The 22,419-nt window shown below is 35.9% G+C and overlaps 1 protein-coding gene across 1 annotated transcript in view; it reads right to left on the bottom strand.

Moving 5' to 3' along the window:
• Positions 1-8,849: 8,849 nt before the first annotated feature.
• LOC114295080 (sucrose transport protein SUC8) overlaps positions 8,850-22,419 on the bottom strand; it is a 33,008-nt gene continuing 19,438 nt past the window's right edge. Inside the window, exon 5 of the mRNA XM_028239276.2 lies at positions 8,850-9,225. Coding sequence (XP_028095077.2) covers positions 9,097-9,225 — 129 coding nt within the window. The 3' untranslated portion in view covers positions 8,850-9,096. The remainder of the gene's footprint in view (positions 9,226-22,419) is intronic.

Genomic DNA, 22,419 nt, shown 5'->3' with positions numbered 1-22,419 from the left:
TTAAGATACAGATAATATCTAATATATATTATATCTATCTATATCAGTTCAAACTGATAACGTCTGTTTCAAGAGTGGTTAGCCTAAATAGGTTTGATTTCAAAATCAAAACCTATTTGGATAAGGATTCAAAATCAAATTTAATGGTCATGCCACATGGGCGCCCATTACTAACATCTCCCACTCGCACATGAGTTGGCATGACACTGCCACATCTCTATCTCAATCTCCCCAAAAACGAACAATCTCATACTAGCCACTGCACCGTGCGACTGCTGAGAACACCTGCATGTGGGAGCTCTATACTAGAAACTCAAAATGAGCCAGCATAGAGACATCAACCCAAAAAGAAAAAAAATAGTGTCTCATATACCCCAGACCCATCTAATTACACCGGTCCAAAAAACATCTCTAATCCCTCAAAAAGAGCATGTTTGACCCTCTCAATTCTTGCAAAATATTCACACTCAATTCGCCTCTCATACAGAGCGATGTGAGTTGCCGGCAGTGAATATACAACAGTGGTGTAATACTAGATGATCTTCCCTTTGCACTCATGCCATTTAGTTTAGGATTGACCGCTTTCCCAGTGATGTCCCTTAAGGCCGAATCATGCATGACCGCAGGCAACATACCAAAGTAGCAGAACATCAACCCCTTACCTTATGACATAGTCAAAAGTCACAAAAGGGTACATAAATGAAAGTCATATCAATAATGACACGTAAGACTCACACGGTGAGGAAGCCGGGATCCATTCTCTCACCTCATTACTCGGTCGCCAAGCACATATAGTATGAATACATGCTACGGTGGAGTAACTCTTCCATAAAGAGTGACGTCATACTCGATACACCGTACAGATATTAGTCTAGTCGCTTTCTAGCGCTTAACCCGAATTCTCTATTTGCTCGCCTTCTAGGCGCCAAATGAGATCTCGCATCTGGCTAATCATAACAGGCACAACATGGAAAGTAGGTACTAACATCCATGTTTGGTCCTTAACACGACCTCATCTTGGTTATAACCAAGGCGACATACATAGTGGATGATTTAAGCCTCTCTTGGCTCCGAATAAAAATAAACCACCAGTCTCATCCTTGCTCGCTCCCAAGCGTCAAGGGCGATTGCTCGTGTGAGTGAGCCAATCTTGCCTGCTGACATCATCATTTGCTAATCATTATGACACAAACCGTAATAGTGTCAACATCCCATCATCTCAAAATAAGTGATCGATTTTAAAAAAAAATTGACCACAGCTTGCGCAATTATAGATTCCAAACATAAGCCTTATCAGCACCTCTTGCGATAAGTATATACAACGGAATCCACCATGTGCGCCTCACATGAAATGATTTAAGATCACTACCTCTTGCGCAATAACCTCTCTAAAGATATTTTTGGTGACCAATTTGCGTTCATTCTTAATGCGCCCAACTAGCGCAGATGCGCCCAACTAGCGCATTGAATTTTACAAGGAGCAAATTAATATGCTTCTAATAAAGCATTTTATCCACAGTCTAATGAGCAAGGTCAATGTCTGAACAACTCAGTTAACCATTTATCAAAGATAATACTTATCATGCCGAATACGCCCACATAGCGTACTTTAGGCTCCCACAACAAAGAAAAGATCAAGGAATATAGGTCATCTGTTTCTCCCAAAGACAATCTGAGGATTCACTCAATAGCTAAGGCTCTGGCTTTTACCGATAGGTAAGTCAATGGGTTTGCAATTTTGCATCTAGAATCGTTCTAGGATATTCCTTATGTAAGTCATCGAAGACAAATCGAGAATTTTCCTAAAACAATCCCTAAGGATCGTACATCCGAGCATATGAATTACATCACCCATGTCCATCATATCTAAAATGGAGGACTGCCCACCCTAGGTGGCGACAACCTTATAAATTCCTGGCTCATAATGACTAAGTAAGGAAAAACTTCTTTTGGACCATTGATCATGCCTCAGTGGTCTTCATCGATCATCGTTGCCCTATCATGGCTTGACGAAATCTAAGAACCACTGTTTGGATAACTGCTTTAGGCTGTAAAAGATTTATTGGAACCAGCAACCTTTTTTGCGCTCCTAACTTTTCACTATAAAAGCAGAAGGTAAATCCTTACGGATCTACTTATCCAATTCTCTAATGAGAAATCAGGTCACAATGTCCACAAATCAATGTTCCGAACTTATGTCAATTATAGCCTAAGTCAAAATAACCTCACTCCCCAGGAGGAAGTCTTCTCATGGTCTACACTTTCCTCAATGGTGCGACCATTCGGTATCTAGCGAGCCTTATGCCTCAACAATGACTATCCAAATTACGCATAACTTTATAACAGTTTTGCGTCATAATGGAAAGTCAACCAAATTATAAAAATGGTTAATCCTCAAAGACTTTGTCTTAAACTGCGCAACATTGATCCACTTTCTAAAAACAGGAGACTAGAGCCTTTGGCATTATCCTAGGCTCTTTATCATCTTGCGGAGCAATCATGAATGTTTCCCTCTCAATCACCCAGTGATGACGTGGAAAATTTTCACATTTGCTACCACGCAACTAAGAATGTAGAGTATTCTGTTCTAATGGAGTAATCCATTAGTAGACACATCGCTCCCACTGTCCCTAGGATATTGGAAATTTCTTTCCATTCTCAACTAGGCTACATAGAGCGCTATGCTTGGAATTCTCCATCTTATAGAGTTCCGAAAACTCTATTCACGTCACCTTTACTAATAAAACTTTATGTGACTTAGTTACACTACCACAAAGCTGCTTACCTATATGCACATGACCCGGAGGGTTTGCATGACCGCATACAATAATGCGCCACACGACCCTTTGTGTTTACAAGACAGCATACAATAATGCGCTATAGAACCCTAGGTCTTAACTTCGCAATCTTATGAGAAGTAGAATAAAGATAAGCTGCTTAATGGTTACAGATCGCCCATAGATGGCTCTCTGCTAACCCATTACTCAAAATGGAGTGTAAAAACTGATATGGAGGGCACTTAGTTAGGGATATAGGCAACAAACTAGTGCAATTCCCAATTGGGAAACATTTTGCGCCATTATCTACCTAACATTAACAATATTTAATTCCTTATCTCTACTACACCAGTGTGTTGTTGAGTACTAGGAATAATCAATGTTCTAAGCATCCATCTCTCTTCACAGAGTTTTTCTGAAAAAATAACTCAAATAGATACTCGCCACCTTGGTCAAAACTAAAAGCACAAAAAACTCTTATCTAATTGATCTCGACCTTATATGTGCAATGTCAAAAATCATCTCAAAAATTTTTGACTTATGGGAGATCAAATAGTCTTGACTCAGATGCGTATCGTAATCTATAAATGTGTCGAGATTGAGGCTTAGCTATCATACCCTCACACATATCTAGTCACAAAATATCATAGTGGACTAAATGCGCCAAAACAAATGACCTTCTGCGGCTTTCCTACTTACTTGTGCGCACCCATTGCGAACAAAGTTACACATTCACATGAGAGCAGGATGTCATAAGTGAGTGGGCCCGAGAAGGCCTACTCAAACCATCGTGTCATCATCTCATTAATGTGATTAAGTATAATAAGCCACTGGTTCATGACCAATGTCATAAACTAATTCCAATCATCTTAATGTGTGAGTTCTCGAAGACAAGTTTTAAAGGTTTAGGCCCAACTAGGTAATGACTCACGACTAAGTCATATTCACTAGATCATAAAAAGGATGTCATGGAGATATCAACTGCGCCTAAGTCGCAAATTTAACTAGTAAGTGCTAATCCCCTGCATCTTCAAGTCAATTTTATTCTCCATACACTTTAATACATCTAGTTGAAAGATGACGATACTCCTGTTGCCATCTCTATTTCTCGCTTCATAGTTACTTGCAATTAATTCTACTATCCACAAGAAGGAGAGAATAAGCTATCAACTATGATAGCTCCTGAAGTAACTTAAGCGCGAATTAGGCTAAAGAGTCTAATTCAACACAATGCTCTTACAAGCGATGCGTTAAATTCTTAGAGTCATAACAACCTTGTCAGCCTTAACCTTTTCATTACTATGCTGCAACGTTTGCGCTTAGTGGTAAATGTTATTCAAAACGTTAGCCTAGTAAAGGAATCACACAAAGAAGCACCTCATCCATGTTTCACACTCAAGTGTGGAAACAGTAAGTGTCCACACTTAGACAAGTTGGCAATGCTAATAGATTTTGCAGCCACTAAGCGCTAATCTTTTCACTCAGTGTTAATAGATTTTGCACCTTCTAAGCGCTAATCTTTTAACTTCACGTGATATTTCAACGCACACTATTATAGTGCATGAAATTTCGCTCAATCCACTCCCAATAATTGGGTAGAGAGCAAAACACTGCTCGTACTGGCTACTCGTCTTACACTTAATGACTAATTTATTTAAGCTCGCATTTCTTGGATGACGTGACTCTTGAATGTTACTTCATCCAATGATGTAACATTATTTACAAGTCAAACTACAAAGTCAATCCGCGCAACTCATTAGTCAAGATCATATACAGATCTATTGAGGGCTTACTAATTTCATAACTCCAAAACTCGCCAACCAAAACTATGTAGCGTGCCGCTAACTATAGCGCACACATTAGTTTTTATTGTGCCAAACAAGGCAACAAAAACACGGCGACTTTGAGTCATGTTTCCTTACTTTGGCTCAATTAAGGTTTGACCTAAAGTCTCCAAGACTTTTGCTCATCTAAAGAATGGGATTAGTTTGTTCACATTTGAACATCTCTACTAAGTTTAGGTCAACCAAATTAACTTTCATAAGCTAAATCAATTTAGAGAGAAATTCGCATTGGGATTAATTTGATTAGCATAATATAATTTTGCTGCAAAAATCTAAATTAAATAGTGACAATATTACACAAGTCGCAAGATCGAAAATCCGCTATGCTCGTAATCATCTCTTGCGCCACAAGTGACAATTATCCAAAATTTAGTTTAATTTATGCGCAAAATATTGGTTTTCGGGAGTTAATCTACAAAGATTTCTCTCAACCGAATAACCTCCCACAGACTATGGCATATACAAAGCATGATAAATTCCATACAATAGCATTTTAATGTAAATCTACAAATAACTCATGCTATATTTATTTAATAATGGAATTCTAATAAATAAATAAATAAACATGCTCTTCTAATTACAACATATTACAAACCCAAAAAAATATGCTGTATCCAATATTTAAATTATGCCATAACAGAAAGTACATCATCCTGAAATTTTCTGGTATTTTCTGGAATTTTAAATAACTAATTAAACACACATAAAATTAGAAATAAAAAATCCAGAAACTAGTAAACAGAAACAATATTCAGATTATGCCATAATTAAAATGTACATTGTTCTGAAATCTTCTGAAATTTTTCTGAAATATTCTGGAATTTTAAATGACTAATAAATACACATAAAATTAGAAATAAAAAAATCCAGAAACTGATAAAATGAGACAATATTACCAGTAGATATTAAAACATTTCAGAAGTCCACAATAAAAATTTCAACCCCAGAAAATTAATCATGCAACACCAGATGCATTTTAAAGCAAAAAAAATGCATTATTAACACAGGAAAAATATTACATATTTTCGTAAAATTTTCAAAAATTTTACAGAATATAGAAAAATTAATTCTGAGTCTAAGGGTACCAACCATGCTTAAAACAAAGCTATAACGAATAAATTATGGCCAATTAACGCAATTCAGAATTAAAAAACAAACAAACAGAGCCTTAGAGCTAAGCCAGCGCGGAAAAACGGCTCGGCTCGGCTTGGCGCCGCTCAGCGCAAGTCGGCTCAAGGATCGGCTCGGCGCGCGGCTCAGCCTCGGCTCGGCGCGCGGCTCCAGCACGCGGCGCGCGTGCGGGCGCGGACAGCGCGCGTGCGTGGACAGCACCGCCGACGCGCGCGTGATGGCGCGTGCAGGTGCGTCAGCATGGCATCCGGCGCGTGTAGGCGCGTGGGCGCGCGTGGGCGCGCGTGGCTTCGGCGTGGTGGCGCGTGAATGCCACGCGCCGCCTTCCAGGGTACTGACAGTTCCGATTTTTGTACTGCCGGACTCCTTTTTCCAAAATAAAATCATTTATGCTCTTAAAAATGACATTAATGATCATAAAAATAAAATATTTTGGATCTCCACATCTTTTATAAATATACACATGATAAAAGAAAGCACGAAAATATCCATCATTGGCTCTGATACCAATGTAAATCAAAACACAAAACATGCAGCGGAATAAAATCATCAGATCATACCTTTTGATGATAGAACCTCGTGGATAAATCACGTGCTTCCAGAATCAGATCAATCAATCCCAGCAGTGGGGTGATATTACAATGGTGAATATCACCCACACAAATCACAGTGCAACTGACTTGATCGTTGTTTCTTGGGAGAGAGTCAGTATATGGGTAGAAAACAGACTCAACGTTGTTTCTCTTGGATTACCCATAACCATATAACAAATATTTAATATATTATAATATCTATCCATATCAGTTAAGATACAGATAATATCTAATATATATTATATCTATCTATATCAGTTCAAACTGATAACGTCTGTTTCAAGAGTGGTTATCCTAAATAGGTTTGATTTCAAAATCAAAACCTATTTGGATAAGGATTCAAAATCAAATTTAATGGTCATGCCACATGGGCGCCCATTACTAACAAACAAAACAATACGATCCCAACTAGGTTGGCATTAGGAACAAAACTAGGAATTCATTTGCAGGGGCCAATACATGAATAATTTTTTTTGTATGAATAAATATAAACCACAATTATTTTGAATGCAAAAAATAAACTAAAATGTAATATTAAATTAGTACATAAAAAATAAAATATCTATTTATTCATCCATAATTTATGAATAAAGGTAAAGTCATATATTAAATAATTCTTTATACATAGCAACTCAATCATCTATGAAAGTGGAACTCGACGTCTTTCATATCTCGAAAATCTTTAATGATTAACTTTGGTAAAATTTTTAACAATTTTCTTTTTAATGTACACAAGCAGAGAGTCGGTAATAAATTCATTTTCCGTTTTGTTGCCAAGTCTAGTTTTGACAATCCCAGAAAAAGAAGTAAATTTTTAATTACATCTAACTTCTTATTCTGAATATTAGGGGGGAGCAGCGGATATATCGATCTGACAAAACCAACCGAACTGCACCGATCCGCCGTATTTTGGACGGATACATGATGACGAGTTAACGATTGCAGATTGATTTTTTTCAAACTACCTAGTTTTGGACGGATGGCGGATTTGATATTCTTTTGGCCGCAACCGAACCGCTAAACCGCGAGCACCCTTAGTAATTTGTAAGACTTTGTGTTTTCAATTTGTTTGGATATTCTATTTATGTTTTTAATTGAAAAATAATTTAAATATTCTGTTGAATATATTCTGTTGAAAAAGAGTTTTCAACTTGAATATATTTTTTGAATTAAAAAAATAAATGTGTTATTTATCTATATATATATTTTTTTATTTTTAAATCTAATTCTAAAAATAATAAATAAAAAAGATGATATATGCTGGTTGGTTTTTGTTTTCAAAAACAGATATAGATGTAACAATACGGAGGCTTACAATCTCTACTACTGCTCTGTTCATGATTTTGGTAGTTTGAATTGTTTTTATATTTTAAGAACCACAGAGTGTAATACTTTATGTGGATGAGGCATGCTGTGATTGTAATATGTGGATGATGCATGCAGTGATTGTAATACTTTTTTAAGTCATTGATTGTAATAATTTTTTTTTTTTGAGGAAGTGCACAAGTTAAATTATGTTGAAAATTTATAAAATTTTAAACGGTTAAACCGATTCACATCCATCCGCCAATCTGTCAATCCGCTCAATCCACATCCCCCGGATTGGCGGATGGATGCGAATTGATTTTCTCCAATCTGCCAATCTAGCGGACGGATGGCAGATTGAAGGTTCCGTAGCCGCAATCGACCCGCACCCACCGTACTGAATATGTTTATTTATTTTTTTTTAGAAATAAGAGTGGTCTGACTTTTCTTTTTCCACTACATAATACTCTACTCGTTAAACAGTGTAACCAAGAAAAAGTGTGGCCATCTTAAAAATTAAAAATTAAAAAAATGAAAATGTTGGGGGCCATCTATAATAAATAAAAAAAAAATTATACATAAGTTGAAAGTACTATATCCTAGTTATGTTTTCTGAATTGAGAGGAGGGGCTTGGCCCCTGGTAGTCTCTTCATGAGTCCGTCCCTGGTTGGGATTGGAGAGCAAACTAAATGCGAGCATCACCCCGCAAGTTTGTGAGAAACCAACCAGAACACCTCAATAATTAAACCTTTGCAAATAACCCAATAACATAAATACCAGACAGATGTACATGCAATGCCCAAATTCTAAATCTATGATCCACCAAAACCATGACAAAAGAGTCATGCACCACTGCATATAGCTTTCACAAGCATAGAACAAAAAGTCCCCCAGCAAGCTGAAATTCAAGAACAAAAAACAACAGCACTCGGGTAAACAACCAAAGACTAGCCGCCACCACCACAGCATATATCAGAAGCAGCAACAGCTTCAACACAGCAGCAGCAAAAAAACTCTTCCAATCCTCTGTGCCAACTTCAGATCATACTTCTCATATACACAACTCTAATCAAAATTCAACATGAGAGCTGTATATACACAGCTGCTCTCAAAACCTAGGTGCAAGCGCTAGCTTTAAGTCCCCAAACTACTTGCACATGGAAGTACCAAATTGCCACTCTGTTAACCTAATAGCCTACTTTATTTTATTTTTTTGACCGACAAAAGAAAGACTTTTACTGATGAAATTAAAATGATACACAAATATCAATAAAAGAGGCAAGAGCAAAAAAGCATCAAGGTAAAACTTCCTAATCCCAACTAGGGAAACACGTAATAGCCTATTTGATTGGCATTCGAACCCATGCATTAATGCTATTTTTGCTACAAACATATAAACATATTACAAAACCCAATACAGAATATAGAACAATGGACAAGATTTTTTAAGTTGGGAGCCAGGTCAAGGTGAAGACCCCGCTTCCTACAGCTGCAATGCCCCCCATCACAAAGGCCGGTAGGTTGCCACCTCCGAATAACGCATCCAATGGTCCACTCACTATAGCCACCACCATCTATTTCAACATGGAAAACGGTATTCTTACAGAATTTTCAAACAAAATTCAAAGTAACAATGACATTTTTTTAAATATAAGATACTTTTTTTTTTTTTTTTCTCTGGGGTGACCTATTAATAAGTAATAATAGTTGGACTTAATTCCGTCAAGTTCTATTGAAAATAAGTTATACTAAAATCATCGCTAAAAATAATTTTTTGTGACAATTTTTTGCATATGTCACTAAAAATTAACAATTAGTAAAAAAATTTGTCATGATTTTTATAAATTTTCGTTAAAACTTACAATTAGTGATATCTTTCTGAGACGAAATTTTCAAATTAGTAACATTTTTTGTGACCATGTTTTTAAATTGTCACTAATTAGTAACTTTTTATGACAAAATTGTCAAACTATCACTGAAAATTAATAGTTATTGGCTGTTTTTAACAGTATTTGATGAAAACCGCCACTGATTATCATAGGATTTATTGGACAGTACCACCTAATGAGACCTCTACGTAAGTCCCCTTTTTTTTGTTATGTAGTCAAAAATTTCCACTAAATACAAGTTTTTAATAGGTTGCAACTGTAGCGATTCTAATTTTTTGTAAATCATTATTTATTATTATTATGATAATTATTACTTTATTTTATTTTTGGTTTTATTAATTACGTGGTTACATGAGAATTTAATGTGTTATGTAGTTAATTTAATGTGTTCGTTAATTATATATAATTAATCTGAATATTTATATTTTTATATTTATATATGTTCTATTTAGGTTGTATTTGGAAAATATAGTATAATAATATATATTAGGTTTAAGTGTGCTGCCCTTTAGAGAGAGAGAAAAAAAAAAGCAGCCGTAAGCCCGACAGAGAGAGAGAGAGAGAGAAAGAGGGCATTGTGGTTCAGCCGAGAGTGATAGAAAGCAGCGAGAGAAAGAGGAGGGGAAAGAAGAAGAAAAAAAGATTAGGGTTTTGTTTGGGAGGTTCCATTAGTTCTTCAAATAATTCTTTGATCTTTAAAAATAATTGCATGTACAAAATCCATTTTTCTTGATTTATGTTTAATTCGTTATTTTTATTTAGTTAGTTTTATTTATTTGTTGTTGGGGTTTTTTTTTTTTTTTTTTTTTTGATCAACAAAATAAGAAAACTTTATTGATGAAATCAAAACATACATTACATATGGAGACCATCAATGAATAAAAGACAAGAGCTCGATAGCATCATAGCATCCCAACCTGATCCCAACCTGATCTCAACTAGGTTGGCACCAAGAGGGATGCCCAATCATGTGCTAACTCAAGCCAAAATGTTGGTGAGAAACCAACAACAAACAGAAAAATCACCCCAAAACAAAAAAGTAACAAACAATGAAATAGACCCCACCAGTTAAAACTACCAAACAGCAACCACTTATCTTACAGATAACGATCTCCACAGCCAAAAATTAGCCTAGAATTTTGATTCTGTTCCGCTGCCTTGAGTAAGATCTTACTTGTTGAAGGTTGAACACCACATCATTAATAGAAAAATGTATCCCATTTGTGTTATATGTCAACCATAAAGCAATTCTAACCTTCAATAACTCCCCAAAATCTGTAAAATCTGGTTGAATTGCATTGAACACACATTCATTTCTGAGCTTCCACACATACCACATGATAGCAAAAGGAATAGAATGTCATATCCTCCTTTCAAACCTGCTACAGCTTGTACCTAACCACCATTCCAGAAGATCTCCAATAGACCCAGGAATTATCCAAGACAAGTTCCACCAATCCAATAATTTAGACCACATTCTCTATACCAAAGGGTAGTATGATGTGATTGACAGTTTCCACATTCTGTCTGCAAAACAAACAATAATTGTTCACATTGGGATCCAAAACTCCAATTCTTTGAAGATAGAAAGCTGTTTTCACTCGATCTTTCCAAGCCAACCAACCAAGAAATTCCACTCCCTTTACCCCACATTAGTTCAGTAATCCTAAGAGATGGGCCTTAAGCAGACTCACACCATCTTCTGGCAGAGAAAACATAAAAAGAGCCCATTGGTTCTGCCTTCCACCATGCTTGATCATTAATATTGATCCTTAGAGTGGGAACATTCTCCAATATCTCAATAAGCCTTTTAACCTCCTCCTTTTCCCAAGCTCTTAAAGGCCTTTTGAATGAGAATTGCCACCCTCCAGCTGCATCTCTGATTTGATCAAAAGACCTCAAGGAGCCATCCTTATCCTCTGATAAGTTAAAAAGCCTAGGGAAGACATCCTCCAACTTTTCAATCACCAGCCATTTGTCTCTCCAAAAGTGTGTCCTTTCACCATTACCAATCACAATTTTAAAATTTTCAACAAAAAATGAGTGCAGATCAACATTTGATAGAATAGAAGATAATATATCTCGCTGAACTAAGGACATAGATCTAGTAATCACCACATTTGGGCTCCAACCCCCACCATTATGACCATATTTGCTTGCCACAACACTCTTCCATAATGATCCATTCTCTGCACCATATCTCCACCACCATTTTAGAAGCAAACTCTCATTGAGATCCTTAATTCTGCTTACTTCCAATCCACATTGAGCTTTAGTTTTGGTAACTTCCTTCCATCTCAGCAGGTAAACTTTTTTCTTTACATTTGAACCTCCCCATAAAAAGGCAGCTTGCAATTTCTCAATAATCTTTACCACCCCTTTTGGCATTCTAAAAATAGATAGATAGTAGATAGGAAAATTTGATAGTATTGACTTAATGAGTGTCAGTCTGCCTGCGAAAGACAACAATTTCCTTTTCCAAGATGCTAATTTCATCTTCACCTTATCCATAATTGGTTGCCATGTCTTCTTTCTTCTTGGATTTGCTCCTAAAGGTAATCCCAAATACTTTAATGGTAACTTTTTCCAACCACAATTGAGTAATGATGCATAATATTGAATATTCTCATCTTCCACCCCAATTCCACATACCACACTCTTATGAAAATTAATTTTTAATCCTAATAGTTTCTCATAGCATCTTAAAATCCTTTTTATTGACAGGATCTCATCCCTATCAGCCTCACACAGAATTATTGTATCATCAGCAAATTAAAAATGAGAAATACTAACCTCTTGACTGCCTACCACTGCCCCTTTTATCAATCCCCTTGTTTTTGCCCTTGATAACAGTATATTTAGTCCCTCTTCCACTATTCTAAAGAGGAATGGTGAGAGTGGATCCCCTTGTCGAATCCCTTTTCTAGGTGAAAACTACTCAGTATGTGATCCATTTACCAACACCGATAGTCTTGCTGTTGAAATGCAGGTTTTAATCCATTTCAACCATTTCTCACCAAATCCAAAGGTATTCATCATAGATAATAAAAATTCCCAATTGACTGAGTTATAAGCTTTTTGAAAATCAAGCTTCAAAATTAAGCCCTTTTTTCTTCGATTTCCTCCAACCATCTACCACCTCATTAACAATCAACACTCCATCGAGGATATATCATCCCCCCAAAAAAGCAGTCTGGACTTTACTTATAATCTCAGGTAGCACCATCTTTAATCTTCTTGCTAACACTTTTGCCAAAACCTTGTAAGTTGAGTTGATGAGACTGATGGGCCTGTAGTCAGATAAGTCAGAGGGGTTATCATTTTTGGGAATGAGGGCAATGAACTTGCTATTAATGCCTTTCACCAATTTTCCATTCAAGTGAAACTCCTTTACAAATTGTACGAAATCATTCTTCATGAATCTCCAACATTTTTTGATACATGCCATGTTAAATCCATCCAGCCTAGGAGCTTTATTTCCTTCGCAATCTTTTATAGCTAGCCAAATTTCATCTTCAAAGAATGCAGCCTCTAGTACTTCTTCAACCTTTACCTTATAGATGATTTTGAATTGTCCTGAAAGTTTCGGCTTGCTAACCCAAATTTCAGAGAACAAATTGGGAAAGTGTCTACATACTTCATGTTTAATTACAATTGGCTCATCAACTTTGACACCATTCACTTGAACTGAATCAAGTAAGGTTTTACTTCTCCTCTTGTTAGCACGAATGTGAAAAAATCTGGTATTCTTATCCCCCATCTGAGCCCAATCCAATCTAGATTTCTGAAACCATAAAAAATCTTTCCATTTCCTTAGTTTTCACACCAGGCCCTTAGCTTCACATCTACTTGCATTTTCAGATTCAGATAATTCTCTTTTTTCTTCCTCCAAATCAAATCCATGCAAAACCTTCTCAGCTTGTTTCAACTGATGACCAATATTTTCAAAAACCTCTTGATTCCATACCTGCAATTATGTTTCAATGCTGTGAATTTTAACCTTAGTTTGTATCCAGCCCACCCATCCTCCCGTATCCCAGACCATGCTACTGCTATTTGTTTAAAATTAGAATGTAAAGTCCATGCATTTATAAATCTGAATGGCTTTGACCATGCAACTGACATTATTGGGTAAAGTTCGTCAGATGCAGTATTTAGATGGGTTCCTTGTCAGCAAGCTCGATGACCTTGTAGTGGATTTGATCGATGATTATTCTACTGATTGGTCAGTGGACTCAGATAGGGGATTGCGAATCAGGGGCAGGTTGTGTGTACCTAAGATTGTTGAATTGAGGAAAGAGATTATGAATTATGCTCATAGATCCCGATATACTATTCACCCTGGTGAGATTAAGATGTATCATTACCTGAAGAGGACGTTTTGGTGGAAATGTATGAAGAAGGACATAGGAGAGTATGTTTCTCGATGTTATGTATGTCAACAGGTTAAGAAAGAACACCAACGATGTTTGGACTTTTGTAGCCTCTCAAGATCCTTACTTGGAAATGGGAGTACATCTCAATGAACTTCGTGGATGGATTGCCTCGGTCTAAGCGAGGAAATGAATCTATTTGAGTGATTGTGGATCGACTCACCAAGTTTGCTCATTTTATTCCTATTAGTGTTCACCGAACTGTGGATAAACTAGCTAGTCTATATATTCAGAAAGTGGTGCGACTTCATGGCGCGCCAATTTCTATAGTTTCAGATCGTGATCCGTTATTTGTAGTAGAGTTTTGGGAGAGTTTTCAGCATGCTTTGGCTGCTAGGCTAGACCTGAGCATAGCTTATCATCCTTAGATGGATGGGTAAACTGAGCGGGTAAATCAGATCTTGGAAGATATATTGACAACTTGTGTCCTTGATCTTAGTGGTAATTGGGAAGAACACTGGCTATTGGTGGAGTTTGCTTATAATAATAGCTATCACTCCAGTATCGGGATGACACCTTTTGAGGCTTTGTATGGGAGACCATGTCGATCACTTGTTTGTTGGATGGAGGTAGGAGATATGCCATTGTTAGGGCCAGAGTTGGTGAGAGAGACCACAGAGAAGGTGAACATTAATCGAGAACATATTAAGACTGCATAGAGTCATTAGAAGAGTTACGCTGATATAAAACATATGGGGGTTGAGTTGAATGTTGGAGATTTTGTGTTTTGGAAGGTCTCACCGTTGAAGGGTATCATGCAGTTCGGAAAGAAGGGAAAGTTGGCACCTAGATATGTGGGACCATATGAGATCATTGAGAGGATTGGTAATGTAGCTTACAAATTAGCTTTACCACCTGCTTTAGCTATGATTCACAATGTGCTCCATTTATCTTTATTGCGGCAGTGTGTGCAAGACCCTTCCCATGTAGTATCACCAAAAGTGTTAGAGATTAATGATGATCTCATGTATGTGGTGTGACCGGTTACTATTCTAGACTGGGATGTATAGCAGTCATGCTGCAAGAAAGTGAATTTGGTGAAAGTAAAATGGAGCAAGGATGAGAATGATATCACTTGGGAATTGGAAAAGAAAATTCGGCATATGCACCAAGAGCTTTTTGTTTAATACTCTTTCTTATCGAATCTTGGGACGAGATTCTTTTGAGGTGTGTATATTGTAGCGAGTCTAATTTTTCGTAAGTCATTATTTATTATTATTATTATTATGATTCTTATTACTTTATTTTATTTTTGACTTTATTAATTGCGTGGTTACATGAGAATTTAATGTGTTATGTAGATAATTTAATGTGTTGGTAATTATATATAATTAATCTGAATATTTATATTTATATATTTACATTTATATATATATATATAAAAGAAAAAGAAATTATTTATATGGATTTTATATAAGATATTTATATTTATATATGTTGTATTTAGGTTGTATTTGGAAAATATAGTATAATAATATATATTATGTTTAAGTGTGTTGCCCTTTAGAAAAGAAAAAAAAATAAACATAAGAAAAGAGAGAGCAGTAGTAAGCCCCGAGAGAGCAGCAGTAAGCCCAGAGAGAGAGAGAGAGAGAGAGAGAGAGAGAGAGAGAGAGAAGAGGGTGTTATGGTTCAGGCGAGAGTGAGAGAAAGTAGCGAGAGAAAGAGGAGAGGAAAGAAGAAAAAAAAAAGGATTAGGATTTTGTTTTGGTAGCTCCATTAGTTCTTCAAATAATTCTTTGATCTTTAAAAATAATTGTGAGTACAAATCTACTTTCCTTGATTTATGTTTAATTCATTATTTTTATTTATTTGATATTGATTTGATTTTGTATTTGCTTGTAGATAATGGATTGATTTCATTATTTGGTTAGATATATATGTAAGGTTTAGGGTTTTTATATGTATTTATTTTATGGTTGTAAACACGCTCATGGTTATATGAAATTAAAATAAATTACGAATCCATAGATAAATTCGATATACTCCACCATGACTCCATGGATTGTTGTTTTATTTGAGTGTTGGTGAGAAATAGTGTATAAAAAAAAGTGTGGATTATGAGATTTATTTGAATGTCTTACGCTTGGCATTGTTATGTTTGTTCTCATGAGTAGATGAGAGATTTCGTATATATATATATATATATTGTTGCCTCATTCTCAAAAGTAGATGAGTGCTTTGATTTACACACGTATGTATATGCTAACCATCCGGGGAGTGTGGGTCAAACTCGGGACGATATCCCCGTTCAAGTTTGGCTTCAGAGCGGTGTTAGTGGAGCTATGGTACAAAGAATTAAATATGAACTTATTGGTATAGTTTGAATTTCTTTGATTTGTACATATCGAAAAATAGTAAACGATCTTGATAAATTATGAAATTTGGGAAGAGGCATGTATACGTAATTCTAGACAACTTTTGTATTTTAACTTTTTACTAAAAAGATCGATTAGAACTTGTAATCGGATGATCTTAGTTACAATAGTTTTTGTTCATTTTAGCAATGCTGATTTTAGATACTGTTTTAACCCACAAAACGAGCTCATTTTTATTGGTTTCGAGCAAACTGAAGTAAAACATTATTCTGCACACTTTTCATGTTTTGAAATTTTCCCAACAAAATCATCGTAGGGCAGTTTCTTTTCATTTTCAACTTCATATTTTTCAGTTAAATTCTGTCTTGGTTTTTTTATCAAGTTTTTCTCTCAACTTGTTCAGTTTCTACTAAATTCGCTCGCGTTGCCTTTTAGAAAATTTAATTCTATACAGCTTTTTCTCTTTGAGTTTTGGTCAATTCAAATTATTTAATTATGAAACGGTGCATTTTTATACTTCTTTAGCAAGTTCCTTATGATTAAAGTATACTAACTTTAATTTTTTTTTTTTTGCAGAATGGTGTCTTACTAACTTTTATGCAAGGCTGATCCACCATATATATTTTTTTATTTTGTTTATTTTGTACTCAATTTATATTTAGTTATGTACGGGTAAGAAACTAAACGCCACCGTATCTCGGGAAACTACTCCTTCGTCTCGGTGGGGATGGAACTACTTGTCTTGTCCTATAACAAGAATTAAATGAACTTTTGTTTGTGTCTGATGAAAACGTGGGTGTTAAATCTTGTACTCATACCAGTATACTTGTATACTGACCCGTTTTGTCTCTTGGCAACTCGGGTGCATTCTATTTGAGCGCAGCCGAGCCTCCTTTACATGATTAGTTGGGATTACGGTGGTGACAAGAAATGACTATAGTTGTTGGACATGTTGTTTGGACTTATTCTGTTTTCTGGAGTTTAGAGTTTAGGGATTGATATTAATTTATGTATTTATTATTTGTTTTTATGACCTTAGTATTTTGACAATTTGACATTGTGGGTTATTTTATGACTTTACATTATTTAAATTGTTTTGACTAGTTGTTGCTACTTTAACGTTGAAGGCATTGAATAGTTATGAATTTATGATAGATAGTTTGGTTGGTGTTTTGTTAGTTTTTTTTTAATCCCTTGTAATCTTTTAAGCATTGAAATTTACTTAAACCTTATAGAGACGAGAACATTTAGATTTTGTTTCACCCCTAGAATTTGGATTATGGAATATTGATTGGAGTTTAGTCCTAATTTAATATTTAATTGTCCAAATTTTGGAGCATGACAGTTTGGTATCAGAGCCCTAGGTCACCCTAGACTTGTGAGAGTTTAGGTGGTCCTCGGATTGTGGAAACATGGGTTAGCTAGTTTAGTTTGGTGGTTAAATTTATTCTAAGTATTTATGAATGAATTCTTTTTGTGTGTTTAACTTGAAGGTGATGGCTGGAAGATATCTTTAATCTTTTTCAAGAATCTATTAGAGTACTTTTTTATACTGGTGCCTCTCATTCTTTCATATCTAGACAGTTTGTAGAAAGAGAACACCTTGTAACTACCTCATTGTTTAGACCTATTCGTGTTGAGACCCCTTTAGGAGGGACAGTTACTCTTTATGAGATGTGTAAAGATTTTAAGATTGACTTTGCGGGTAGAGTCTTGTATGCGGACCTAATTGTTTTAGGGTTTGAGGGGTTTGTAATTATTTTGGGTGTGGATTAGCTGCGAAAACACTTTGTGACTCTAGATTGTACTGGAAGGACTGTAAATATAGATATTCCCGGTATGTCACGGCTTACCCACACTTATAGCGATTGAGGAGAGTCGGTGATGACGAGTTTTCTATGTTTGATAGAAATCCCTAAGCAAGATATTAGTGAGGTAGATGTGGTACATGAGTTTGAAAATGTATTTCAAGAGATACCTGGACCTCCACCTTGACGGGTAGTAGAATTTCGCATTGACTCAATGCCAGGAACTACACCAATTTCTAAGGCGGCATGCAGAATGGGGCCTAAAAAGCTTGTGGAGATGAAGAAGCAGTTAGAAGAGATGCTTCAAAAAGGGTTCATTCGTTCAAGTAACTCCCCGTGGGGAGCACTCGCGATCTTTATGTCCAAGAAAGATGGCACTTTTCGCATGTGCATAGATTACAGAGAGCTAAACAATGTGATTATCAAGAAAAAGTATCTGCTACCTAGAATTGATGACTTGTTTGATCAGTTGAAGGGGGCAGCCGTATTCTCTTAGTTTGATCTCAGAACGGGTAACCATCAGATGGGTGTGTCAGAAAAAAGTATACTGCTTACTACTTTTCAAACCCGGTATAGGTTATACGAATTTACTATAATGCCTTTTGGTTTGACCAATGTTCCTGCCTATTTCATGGACTTGATAAATAGAAATTTTCAACCATATCTAAACAAGTTTGTAATTATCTTCAAAGATGATATCCTGGTGTATTTTAAGAATGAGAAAGAGCACAGAGCACACTTGAAAGTCGTGTTGCAGACTTTGAGGGAGCAGTAGTTATATGTTAAGTTCAGTAAGTGACACTTTTGGGAAAAAGAAGTTCGGTTTTTGGGACATGTTGTGTCCAATCAAGGGATAGCGGTAGATCCTGAAAAAGTTGTTACAGTCAAAGAATGGAAGCAGCCCACAAATCCTTTAGAGGTGAGGAGTTTTTTAGGACTAACCGGTTATTATAGGAGATTTATAGAGAAGTTTTCCACTATTGCAGTATCCATGACCAAGTTAACCCGCAAGCATGTGAAGTTCGTATGGACAAATGATTGTGAGAGAGCTTTTTAGGAGTTAAAGAAGTGTTTGACTACAGCTCTGGTGTTAACTATACCAGTACAAGGGGAAAAGTTAGTAGTGTTTAATGATGCGAATGGAACTAGTTTAGGATGTGTGTTGATGCAGCATTAGAAGGTTGTATCTTATGCCTCTCGACAGTTAAGACCTCATGAGAGACAATACCCTACTCATGACTTAGAACTGGCAGCAGTTGTTTTTGCGTTGAAAGTGCGGCGACACTACTTGTTTGGGGAGCGTTTTGAGTTATACACAGATCACAAAAGCCTTAAATATCTTTTTTCTCAAAAAGAGTTGAACATAAGGCAACAGAGATGGGTTGAATTCATCAATAGTTATGATTTTGTGATCCTTTACCACCTGAGGAAAGGAAATGTGGTTGTAGATGCACTTAGTCGACAACATGGGATTATAGCTTTTTTAATGATTCAGGAATGGAAATCCTTAGAGTTAATTTCTATGAATGATGTTCAACCAATAGAGAATGTCAAGAGAGCATATATTGGTAGTTTGACCGTGTACCCAACGTTACTGGGTAAAGTTCGTCACATACAATATTTAGATGGGTTCCTTGTCAGCAAGCTCGATGACCTTGTAGTGGATTTGATCAATGATTGTCCTACTGATTGGTCAATGGACTCAAATGGGGGATTGCGATTCACGGGCAAGTTGTGTGTACCTAACATTGTTGAATTGAGGAAAAAGATTATGGATGATGTTCATAGGTCCCAATATACCATTCACCCTAGTGGGACTAAGATGTATCATGACCTGAAGAGGACGTTTTGGTGGGAAGGTATGAAGAAGAACGTAGGAGAGTATGTTTCTCGATGTTATGTGTGTCAACAGGTTAAGGCAGAACACCAACAACCGTTTGGACTTTTGTAGCCTCTCGAGATCTCTACTTAGAAATGGAAGTACATCTGTGACAACCGTCACCTTAATTAAGTAAATTAATTATATATTGATTACGTGCTTAATTTTAATTATGTGATTATGTATTGTTAAGTGTTATTGATTGTTTTGTGATTTATTGAATTGTGTTATTGAGAACAGATAGGTTAAAATGAGAAATAAACTTGTCTAATTCGTAAATTTTAACATGCTAGAATTAAATTGTTGGTTAGGCAATTAGAGCCTAATTCACACTTATATAATTAAATTTAGAGTAATTGAGATCATAATTTGATGAGGAGTAATTTAATATGAGTGAATATAATTTAATTTAACTTAAAAAAAATTAGTAATTAATTAAGGAAAATTTATCCAAAAATCCCATAACAAAATTAGTGACACCATTTAGTCCCACTGATTTACACTTGCACTAGTAGATCTCATTCACGGTAACAACATAACCGGTTGGTCCTGTTTTGATTTGAATTAGGTTATTTATGGACGTTCATGCCTTTTCCTTTACTAGGTCACACAATTTGAGGGATCACGTCCTTCTCAATCAGGCAGATCCACAGTAATGTTCACACAGAGTCTCACAACAAACATAAAAAGCAACATAGCAGTAGGCATCCATCAAGCTACAACCCAATACCCATACATATAGACAAACCATATCTAATTTCACATACACAGTGTAACAAACAAACATTCCCACATGACATTCACACACCACACACATGTATGCTTGGCACACAAACATACAATCGAACCCCCAATCTGTTGTCTACGATATACACACATTGAAACCCCACCATTTCACTTTACCAACATTATGATTCAAGGAATATCACTTATGATTGTGTCTCATTGTCACAGGATAACTGATTCGTTACATCATCCCTTCGTCGACACATCGTCAGCCCACCAATGCTCGTCATAAACCATAAATGTCATCTCTAGCCACCAAAACTCGAAATTCAATGCCCACCCAACAACAACACAAACGTAATCCTTACTATGTCACCCACAGCCAGAACACCAAATCTCCAAGATTTACAGTCTTACAAAACAGGATCAAACAAACGGCAGCATCAAGATTACAGGGATTCGACGACAAATAGGTTCTAAAATTTGAGTGATTCAATTGGGGATTCCATATTTCACAACCAAGCGCATTGGGTGGATTGGGTTATGTCTGGTATGTTGACACACCGTCACACATGTGCAAAACAATAAAACCTACTATAGCCCTTTTGCCAACGTGACACCCAAACACGTCCCACTCCGGACGGAATACTAGCAACACAGTCTCCATAACTGTGCATAACGAGGGTACTTTAGTAAACACATATGAAATAGGACCAAACAGACTAATAAATGTCTTTCAGGACTACCTGGACCACCTTTTCCAGTTTCGGGATTTATCCATAACTTTCCCATTAATTAAAGCCTTAGACAAATTAATTAGTGAATAAAATAAAATAAAAGTAGAAGTATCCTATTTATAATTCAAGATTTAATTAAGTGTGGTATGTATAAGGACATTTAATGATGTTGAGTGTAGAAGATTATTTTCTGGTGGGTGTGCTGAGAATCTGGGTGTGCAGAGAAATTTGTGTGGGTGTGTGTGCAGAGCAATCTGCTAGGTGTACTGAGTAACCAGATTTGTATCTATAATTTACTGTAGTGAGAGAAAGAGAGGGAGAGAGAGAAGCTTGGGTAGAAGAAGAAGAGCTGTTGAGATTCATCGCCTAACCCAAAATTAAACTCTTGGTATGTATTTATCTTTGCATTTTTGTATCATTTAATCCATGGAATTAAAGGGATTTTGGGAGTAATTGCATGAACTAGCTTGAAGATGATGAATATGGAAGTTTTGTATATATATATATATATATGTGTGTGTGTTGAATCACCATTTGTGAGCATGAATATGTAATCTATGTTGAATTTCAAGGTTTACTCTTACACGTATCCTTGATTTAAAGAGTTTTGAAGTCTAATCTCATGTTTTGAAAGCCATTGTTGTGAGTTTGAAACTAATCTTAGCATGCATGAATATTTGAGACCCATTTATGAAAGAATCATGAGATTTGTGCAAGAGACTTGAGAATAATTATGTATTTGAATTTCCTAAAGTGTTTACAAATTTATGGAAATGTTTTTATCGATTAATGCAAGGCAAACTCCATTTTTGAAGCTTGAACATAGTTTTGGAAGAACCTAGAAATTAAGAAAGAATGAAGTAATTTGAAATGGATTGTTGTAAATTGAGGGCCGTAAAGGCAATAGAAACCGAAATTAATTACTTTATTGTGATTAGTGTAATATTTAGAGTCTATTGTGAAATTTAATTAAAAAAT

Source organism: Camellia sinensis, chromosome 6, assembly GCF_055761805.1.
Source record: "Camellia sinensis isolate YWXY chromosome 6, ASM5576180v1, whole genome shotgun sequence".
Lineage (NCBI taxonomy): Eukaryota > Viridiplantae > Streptophyta > Magnoliopsida > Ericales > Theaceae > Camellia > Camellia sinensis.
This window is presented reverse-complemented; position numbering and strand designations above follow the sequence as displayed.